We start from the raw sequence: 10,677 nt of genomic DNA, 5'->3' as shown, positions 1-10,677 counted from the left end.
AAAATAATTAATTCATTCTTGAAATCTGGAAAATCACTTATTTTGGACCACAAGAAAAAGGCCAAAAAATCACTTATTTTGGACCGGAGGGAGTATAATTTACAAATTTAATTTATGTGAACTTATATAATTGGACACAAAGTTTAAGAGAAAATTGAAGACGTTTGAACTTGTGGTGTAAAATGAGACACATATATTTTTTGTGGCTATAAATTATTGTATAAGGATAAATTGTTTCCAGCTATAGAAATGGGCCATCTTTTTTTATATGTAGTAAAAAGAAAATAAATTCACATAAAATAAAACGGATGAAATAATATTTTTTATATAGTTTTTAAATATACTAATTTTGTTTCAAAAAACTTAAAAAATTTATATCCGAATTTACACAGAAAACTAGTTAATTTGACTATCGTACTCAAAAAAAAAAAAAGTTCAATCAAACTAAAATGGATGAAATATTTATTTTATATTTGCTCCTTCTAGGAAGTCTACCCAATTAAAATATTCATACGGAATGCTTTTATAATTAACTATATTCAGCACTACCCAATGTGCATTGAAAGATTCGCGCACCAAGTTACTCCTAATTTTATTACTTCATTCTTTTTATTTTATACTGTTACTGAACAGAGTTAAGAAGGAAATAAAGATGTTAAATCATGTCAAAAAATATATTTTTAGAATTTATTATTTTTGAATATACAATGAAATTTTTATGATAATACGAACATTTTAAATGTGTAAATAAAATGGTGTAGGTATTAAAATTCGAATTACTAGTACTATTTTTGTTACAAAAAAGTTGAACTTCAATCATCCATAAAAGTGAACCGGAGTATAATCCATTCAACATTTGATAATCAATTCATTCAAATATAATATGTGGCGCCGCAGTGTTTTGAAAAAATGGAAACATACAAAATAAGAGAAACAGTAGTGGCCTGGGAATCTGAAATACTGCACCTAAAGTCACCATTGCTGATGCATTTCTTCCTTGAGTGGTCCTATCTTCCTTGCCCTCATAATGCAAAACAGCTTTCCTTTTAGCTTCAGTTCATTTCTAATTTTACTCAAAAAAAACTTGGCACCTAACCTTTTGTTTTAGATACTTTTAAATAAAGATTAGGATCAGATTCGACCTAGCTATTTATAGTGTTCCTATTGTAACAAAAAATTATCTTATCATTCATTATTTGGTTCTGAATAAAATAAAGTGTATTACATATATATATATATATATATATAGTAGTCCATTTGTTATTGAAATACCACTCAATTTTCTCCTAGAAAAAAATTGGATATTACTGGAAATCTACGGACTGTGTGGTCCTCAAGGTTCTCTACCAACTCCAAGGCCTAATGTAGGCCGCGTGGTCCATGGCTTTTTTCTTGTTTACCAATTCCCAATTTTGAACTTTATCACATTACTTTCTATGTCCCATTGTGCACCTTTGTTTTTTTGGGTATGGTTTTACCAATATTAATTCAAAATTAACATCGTTACTATTTAGCAATACTTGGATATTTTGATATAGTTACTAGCTTATTAGCTCCGAACACTGAGAGATCGTCTGGTAAAATGTATAAAGAAAAATAATCGTGATATATAATTTGGTATATTTTTGTTCAATATTTGATTGATATTTTAGATCATGTATAACTTAATACACTAAATGATGTATTATTGCGGGGCTAGAGTATCCCGAGCGAGTTCAATTGAACTCAGTAGCTTTGGTTCGAATCTTGTCTTTGTCTTAAAAAAAATTGTGAATATATATAGTATAAATTATTATTTTAGAACCCAGTAGTTTAAATTCAACCGAACTCAGTAGCTTTGGTTCGAATCATGTCTTTGTCTTAAAAAAATCGTGAATATATATAGTATAAATTATTAATTTAGAACCCAATAGTTTAAAACGACTAAAATTCTGAACCCATAAACTTGAAATTCTAGTTCTGTCTCTGTCACCAATAACATTAATAACTAATTCACGTATAACTTAAACATGGATAAAACACCAATAGGATATAAATATTCTCCTCATTTTTCTAGAGCCATGAAGGTAAGCATTCAACGATATCACTGTAAATTCATTGTTTATTTGTTTAAAAAATAAAAAAATATTTTAAATAATCTTACATATCAATTTTAGTGCAACGCATCAAACACCCAAAAAGAAATATTTTATGTATTACTAATTCCTGTGTTATAATGTCTATATAACTTGTCTATATACCAAACGACTCTTTCCTACTACGAAAATGGTATCACTCTTTCCTATTACGAAAATGGCTGGAAGGGCCTAGAATCATTTCCGTTTTAGCCACTCACAAAATTTGATTATCATTAGCACAATTTCTAATTTTTACTGTATAACCGTTTTCAGATTCCCCGGTTAAAGCTAAAAATCGGAATTTTATTTTTAATGAGATATATTTATTATAATAAAGAAAATAATAAAGACTCAGTGTAACACACACGTCAACATCGCTGCATGCAATGCCATGACTCCACGTCACGTTCAGAACCATGCCTACTCTGCCTTTCTCTGCCTTTGCTTAAACTCTCCTTCATTAAAGATCTCCCGTGTAGACCACCACGTCATCATCAGAACATTCCAGCCTGGCATATACTCCCCTCCCTTAGTCTCCACCATGACCCAATTACAATACTCCACGTGTCACATCCCGATGTTGACATCTCCTTTCCTACAGCTGTCTCCTCTACTTCCCAAGTCTTATAAATACCACTCTGCTTTCCTTCTCAATTACTCTGCTCTTCTTCTTCTCCCTTCTCCCTTGTACAATACGCTTTTGTAAAGTCTTCTTAATCCTCCAATATGGCTTCAAATTACAGTTCTGCCACTGTACCTTCAATCCTACTGCTCCTCTTATGTTCCACTTCTCTCTTCGTAGCTTCCATGGCTGCTCTGGTAAAGGAACAACCCCTTGTTCTCAAATACCATAACGGTGCTCTTTTAAAAGGAACCATCACCGTTAATCTCATCTGGTACGGTAAGTTCACACCCATCCAACGGTCCATAATCGTTGATTTTCTTCAATCTCTCAACTCCCCAAAAGCCCCGCTTCCTTCAGCTGCATCTTGGTGGAAAACAACTGAAAAATACAAAACTGGTGCCTCTACCCTCATAGTAGGGAAACAAATCCTAGACGAAAATTATTCTCTAGGAAAATCTCTGAAAAATTCGCATATTGTGTATTTGGCTTCGAAAGGTGGTCATATGGGCAGGTCTGTTAACTTGGTGTTAACGGCGAAGGATGTTTTTGTTGAAGGTTTTTGTATGAGCAGATGTGGGACCCATGGTTCGACACGCGGCAAAATCCGTTTTGCTTATGCTTGGGTTGGTAACTCGGAGACTCAGTGTGCGGGTCAGTGTGCCTGGCCGTTTCATCAGCCCATTTACGGTCCACAGTCTCCGCCGTTAGTTGCGCCTAACGGCGACGTTGGTGTTGACGGAATGATTATCAACGTGGCTACGGTGTTGGCGGGAACTGTAACGAACCCGTTTAATAATGGGTATTTTCAGGGCCCAGCGACGGCGCCTTTGGAGGCTGTTTCGGCGTGTACTGGGATGTTTGGGTCGGGTTCATATCCAGGTTATCCGGGTCAAGTACTTGTTGATAAGAGTACCGGCGCTAGCTATAATGCCCATGGGGTGAATGGGCGTAGGTTCTTGCTTCCTGCCATGTGGGACCCTGCAAAATCTGCATGCTCATCACTCGTTTGATCTGAGAGGAAGATAAGGACGAGGAAATGGTTGGGATTGGGTGTGTGCAGGTCTACGTATGTGTATACAAGAACCGCATGAGGATTTGATAATTTGGAGGATAAGGAATGGAAGAAAGGGTGTGTGTGGTGGGGGGGGGGGGTTGTCGTTTTGTATGACTGTAAATTCTCTTTGCTTTCAAGTGTTAAGAAAATGTGTAAAATGCAGTGCAATAGGACTATAATAATAATAAAAATCGAAAAATAATTGTAGTGTTTCGTATAAAATATGAAAACTGAGTTCTTTAGAAATCTTTTTAATCATTTACTTCTGTCTTTCTTTTTGCATTTTCCTGCGTGTGGAAAAGTAGATCAGGTCTGATTTGGTTTTAGTCAAAGTTTGGTGTAGTTTCAAAAAGATTAGTACTAATATTATGGGTATAATTATCCAATTGTATGAACACTGGTGTTATTAAATTGCTAGTGAAAACTGCACCATTATGGTTATTAATTAAAATATCTAAAAATTAATTACTCTTGAGAGGAGAAAGAGTCGTGTATCATTGGGTTTCTTATCAACATTTTCGGTCGAATACAGGTTTTTTCAATTAATTAGAGGTATTAGAATTAAGAAGATTCAAGTTTAAATTACATATTCGTTGTTTATACTATTAATTTTTCTTATGTTGTAGCTGTTTGAGAGAGTTGATTTTCTCTATTTGTTGTGAATATTAGAAATTTCTATTGATAGAAAGAACGGTAGCAACTTCACTTTACATCCACTAGGCAGGGGGCCAAAACAATTTTCCCAGTTGAGTTTTTGTTTCTTGATTTTTTCATTCTTTTGTAGTATGTTTTTTTTTTTGATAAATGAAATTAGTAGCTTAGCTTATGCAAGAAATCATGATTGATAATTAACGCTATTATTATCATAAAAAAAAGAACTTCACTTGTTTTCAATTTTTAGTTTTACTAGTGAAATTTTATGATGATGTTGAAAAAAGTAGCGTGAGAGAATCATTTTGAGTTTGGTAATATCGCCAACCTTTTCTTTATGCTTTTAGTTTTCCCACAATCATTATACCGGGACCATTCCCCCAAATATGCATAGCAATAAAATATTGGGAAGGTAGCAAAGCAAACAAAATAAGTGGATCAAATTGTTTCCTTCGTAAAGTGAAACAACTTAACGAAGAGTCTGATATTATTTTGACAGCCAAACAACAAAGAAATTTACGGCCTGTAAATCATTATATTTAACGATAATATCTACAGAAAAAATGGGGGAAAAAAGGAAAGAAAGAAGAAAAAATGCATAAAGACCCCTTCAATTTTTTCTGGAAAATTATTTACACATCTAAATTTTAGGGGTATTCTATTACCACCCTATTCTTATCCAAGATGAATTATTTAATCCCTAAAATGTCACAACCAAATTCTACCAAGCAGTGTTTACATTCGCTGACACGTGACATTTTTCCAAGTTTTTTCATTTCTTTTCTTTCTTTGACCATCGTCCTCCTCCCCCAACCGAACCTTTCTTTCTCTCAAAAATATTCCAAATATTTTTATCAAATTTTCCAACTTGCCTAAGAAATTTCAGTCTCATTTGTCGGATCTCCATGGACAACCAAATTACAACTAAAGAAGTGAATTTTTCAGAAAAAGTTTTTTTGATGGAACTTTTGAAAGAGAAACTATATATTGACAAGAAAATGGTTTCTCTTTTTGGGGTTTTCTAGTCAATTTTCTTCTTTCATCTTGGTCAAAAAATAAATATATATAAAGTAAAGTTAATGTATAGAGCACAACCGCAAAGCAAGAGGAAGCTAAGAAAGATCCAATAAAGTGTTGGGTTTTCGTTTTTACCTTAGTTGTTTGCTCCGACCAAGATGTGAAGAACAATTGAAGGGTGGAGGAGATGATAAAATAGGTATAGAAAGAGCTATAAATCTTTAATTTTTGTTCCGTTATGATTATGCTTGCTTGTATGGTGCTGCTCTCTTGTGACAATGGAGGAAAGAGAAAGAAGAAAAGGGAAGAGGAATGAGAAGAAAAGAAAACAGAAAAATGAAAATAAAAGGGTTAGTATTATATCAAATACAATTAATTAAGTGTAATTAAATGTAATAACCAATGAAAAATTAATATTTCTAAAATTTAAGTAGCTTTTTACATTTTCTCAGCCTTTCACGTACTTTGAGTAAGATGAAATTAGTTTCTCTGTCATCCCACCTTTGAAGGAGATACTAATTTCATTTTGAATAAGAATAGAGTGGTACTAGATCACCCGAAAAATTTAGGTACGTAAATCATTTTTCGGGACAATTTGAACGAGGTCTTCGTGCATTTTCACAATAAAGAAAGTAAAGCGATAATATCATAGGCATTCACGGTTTCCTAATAGGCTGCAATTAAGTTTAATGAAGTATAGGTCACGTGCGAGCAAAGACAATAGCAGTGGCTACATGATCACGTGTTTCCAAGATACTGCCCCTATGGTCTGACTAATTCATAAGCAAAGACTCGTTCTTGATAAGATTGTGACGCAAGAAAAACAAAAACAATTTTCTTGTTTCAAGATTTGAAGTTGTATTTGTTTGATAGCTATTGCAGTAAAAAAGTTACATTTTTTTCGAACTCGTAACTTTTTCTTTTTAAGTTTATAACGATCTAAAACCCACACTTAAACGAATTTCTATCGCTAAACGAACCGGCTTTCATCATCACGTCATAAACCAAATCAATATACTGATTGCAATTTGCAAGTCATAAAATAAGCAAAACAGCATAAAAGTAACATAAAGATCGCATAACAGTCCATGTAACATAATTCATATCTCACCACGAATCAGGAGCAACTGATACATGAATGTAAGATATAGTATGCACCTTAACGTTAAAATAAGCTAAAACAGCAAACGACAACCTCCATCAAAAGTAGATGGCTCAACTCAACACTCAACAATACAGTAATGCAGCGACGGAGACAACATTGGACTTGCAAATTAGGTGGAACCCCGTAATATTGGACTAAACTTTATATTTATTTTAATAACTTAAATGAATATGTGTAACTTTTTAATTAAAAACTTAATAAATTAAATGAATTAGAATTTTGAACTCACATTTTTCAATTTATGGTTCCGTCTCTGGATTCGCAGTAAAATTTGTGCAACAAAGTAAATGGTGAATCATAATGATCTAGCAAGCATCATCAACCTGTCTCCAGAAGCATTGTATGGATGTCCAAATTTGGACAAACACGACCGTTGATGAGCACGACGAACGACGAGATCCACACAGCTCGACATCTTGCAGAGGGCGACCTTAAGGCAAACAAAAGACGGTACGACCCTTGCAGTAGTGCAGGCCCATTAGGGAACATCCGGAATATTCTCTCGAATATTCCCTATAACTTATTTTTTTAGAGCTCAGCAAGGTTGGGATCCTTTTATATAGAGCAAGAAACAACTTTGTAAGGGGGGGGGGGGCGTTTTTGGCTAATCCATAACACTTACTGTAAACCTACTTACATAAAAGATTGAGAAGATTATTATTGAAGATCTTTCTTTTGGGTCTAAACGAGATAAGGAATCCTTATCATCCGCATTCACCTTACCTATTTTTCATCCTAGAGATTATTATACTTAGCTAAGATTTACCTCTTCATCATCTTCGATTGATTTGTTCAAAAAGGGTTTGATATCTTTTGAGTCAAACAATTTGGCGCTGTCTGTGGGAATTTCTCTAGCTGAGACCTTAGTTTCGTCGAGATTCTTGAAAGAAATAACCACCTCTTTCTAGTCTCACAGAGGCCAACAATAGCACGAAAAGGAGAAGCAAGGCTGAAGGCAATAGTAGGTGTCACGAACAACCTCCTGAATTCCCTCAATGAAGCCAGTGGAGAAGACAACGAAAACGTAACACCAAGTACTACACCTGAGGGAGAGATCTCACCCCCCTGCACGAGGGTTTAACTGTCTCGCGCGAGAGGGAAACCTCAACATCCGCAGTAGGAGAAGCACCACCGGCCGTAAAAAGGCTATTAGAAGAATGGTTGACAAACACCTTGAGCAACATACTCGAGAAATCCGTTTAGAGGGATATCGAAGACACGTTACCCGCAGAAATTGCAGCTGTCGCCGATGAGCCAGAAACCATACGGACAGGTAACACCCGTACTGTCACTGATGCAAGCAACAATGCACTTGCAACCATTTTAAAGAAAATGAAAGAGATGGAAAACGAGAACAAAACACCCCGCGACCAGATGAAAGAGCATCAGTAAAGGGTTGATAAAATATCGGGCGCTTTGAAGATGTTACCAAAACGTAACGTGGGCTGATTCGTCGAACAGCCATACAGCGAAGGGGCACCTCCTCACTCTATTCCAAAAACCTTCAAAATGCCACCATATCTGAAAATGTATGATGGCACCACGGACCTGGAGGATCACTTAATCCATTACGTTACTGTAGTAAAAGGTAGTGATCTATCAAAAGAACAGGTGCCGTTAGTTGTAGACACCTGATTTTTGACCCTCCCCGAGAATTTTCACATTTTTTGCGTGAATATGTGAATTTAGGTCTAATATAACTATTTTGACTATTTTACTTTATTTCATTGCAAAAAGAAAAATTACAAAAATATATATATAAATTTTAGTTTATGTATTTCTCATAAATTTAAAAAAATACAAAAAATTGTACTTTATTTTGGTACTTTATATAAATTCGAAAATTACAAAAAAAAAATATATAATTCTATCAATGTTTTGTAGTCATTATAATTTTGAAAAAATACAAAAATATTACTTTATATTAAATCTTTATATAAAAAACGAAAATTACAAAAAAAAAGTGTTATTAATATTTCGTAGCTATTTTAATCTTGAAAAATATTAAAAAAAGATATAGTTTTGTTTAAATATTAGTCTTATTTTGGTAGCTATTTTGCTCACATAGGATTAGTCGAACAACGTCGTGTTCTTAATCGGGTCTGGGCAAAAGAATAATATTCGGGTTCAAACTACCCGGTTTTAGGCCTAATTTCGGACCTAGCCCATAATAATCCGAGTCCACCACACGTGAGGGGACACACGTGGGGAACACGGACGAAACACGATACATGGGGAACCCCACCACGCGTGGGGGACACAAGTCTCGAACCCCACCACGCGTGGGGCTCATTTTTCTTGGCAGAAGTTTACAAATGCACGGGCAAAAACATTAGAAAAGAGGGAGGACTTTTGAAATTTTTTGGACTGGGCACTGTAGCCTCGTCTTCCTCCTCAGGAAACCCTACTGTAAAAACCTACCAGCCCAACTCCTTCACCATCTCGTCCAAACGCCACCACCCAAACACCACGCCTAAACACCTACCCAAAACCAGCCGCGACGCCCCCCTCACGTCCGAACGATCATCGCTTTCTTCCTCCATTAAATCCGACGAGCACTGTTACTTCGCCTCCGTCGTCAACTGAAACCAGTCACACCCCCACGACCACCTGCTGAATCAGCAGAATCCGGCGACCGTCGCAACTAGCTCCCTCCATCCCGTCACCTTCCCGACTGTCCAAACCACCACCATCAATAAAGCCCGCTACCAACCTCACATCCCAAAACCACTACCAAACAGACCCAACCCCCATCAAGCAGCAGCTATCGCTGCTGCATCGTCAAAAACCCTCGACCACTGCCCAGACGCCCCCTCGCACGCCTGAACCGCCAGCAAACAACCATTCGTCGACCCACCACCACTGCTTCAGCTGTTCTGTCCAAACACGATAACCAATCAGCCCATGTTATCACTATTCTTTCACTGTCGTCGTGCAGTCCGTTGAGGTCGTCTTTGTTCGTCGAGGTCCGGTGCGTCAAGGTTGTTCGTTGAAGTCGATGTTGAGGTCTGGTCCATGGCTCTATGCGTTTTCTGTTTATTCAGGTTAGTAAACCTCGATGTATTAGATAAAGAAACTTTACGTTAAATGTTCGAAGATGCAATATATAAATTGATATGATAATTTTCTGCTTATGTTTTCATCGTATGTATTTTTGCTCATTTTGCGTTATGTGATTCTTGTTTATTCGATGTCATTCAATTAAGTTGGACTAGTTGTTTTATGACACAAGTTTGACGTTAATTTGTTCGTCCTTTCCTTCGCTTAGTTCATTCGGACAAAAAATTATTATTAGTACATGTTGTTACTACTCCCGAACCACTCATTCTCTAAAACTCTTTTTATTAAACTTCTAACAAGTTATGGGATTTTAGTTGTAAAGAAGTTGTAAGGTTTAGTATGGTTAAAGGCATAAAAACGGCATCCTTTAAAAATAAAAAAATAAAAAAATAAAAAATGAGACGAGCCTTGCCAAATAAAAGGGACAAATTGCGGGGCCCTCACAAAAATATATGTATTAAATACTTAGATTCCGGGACGGGCCGTTTAGCAAATTTCACGAACCTACCCAAAATAAATGATACGCTAGTCGCTTTAGGCGCGCCTTTAATAATTTAATTTTCTTAAACTCGGGTGCACATTTATGTGACCCAAATCCAAATCTCAACGGAATCGAAATGTGTCTCTAATCACGGGTATATTGATTATGGCGTGGCCCGAGATGTATTTCCATGACGTTGCAAAGTCTTTAATAATAAATGAGACGAGCCTCGGCAAACAAATGTACAAGTCGCGGGGCCCTCTAAATGTATATATTAAAATACTTAGAATTCGAGGACAGACCGTTTAGCGAATTTTACAGGCCTTCCCCAAAATAACAAGACGCTAGTTGCTTTAAGCGCGCCTTTAATAATTTATTCTCCTTAACTCGGGTGTACATTTGTGTGACCCAAATCCAAATCCCAACCGAGTCGAGATATCTCAACAACCACGTGTGCATTGATGTAACGTGGTTCGAGATATGTTGCCACGACGTTGCAATTCTCGT

General features: G+C 35.9%; 1 protein-coding gene across 1 annotated transcript; it reads left to right on the top strand.

The window, feature by feature from the left end:
• The first annotated feature begins 2,757 nt into the window (after window positions 1-2,757).
• LOC104213159 (protein EXORDIUM-like 2) lies at window positions 2,758-4,042 on the top strand. The gene has a single exon (XM_009762594.2). It carries the CDS (start codon window positions 2,844-2,846, stop codon window positions 3,750-3,752), a length of 909 nt encoding a protein of 302 aa, XP_009760896.1. The 5' UTR covers window positions 2,758-2,843; the 3' UTR covers window positions 3,753-4,042.
• The last annotated feature ends 6,635 nt before the right edge of the window (window positions 4,043-10,677 follow it).

The sequence above is a fragment of the Nicotiana sylvestris genome, chromosome 1 (assembly GCF_000393655.2).
Source record: "Nicotiana sylvestris chromosome 1, ASM39365v2, whole genome shotgun sequence".
Lineage (NCBI taxonomy): Eukaryota > Viridiplantae > Streptophyta > Magnoliopsida > Solanales > Solanaceae > Nicotiana > Nicotiana sylvestris.
Note: the sequence above shows the minus strand (reverse complement) of the source record. Positions and strands in the feature narration are given on the sequence as shown.

Excerpts from the sequence above, each read along its gene's own strand:
- LOC104213159 (XM_009762594.2), top strand. The coding sequence starts at position 2,844 with ATGGCTTCAAATTACAGTTCTGCCACTGTACCTTCAATCCTACTGCTC.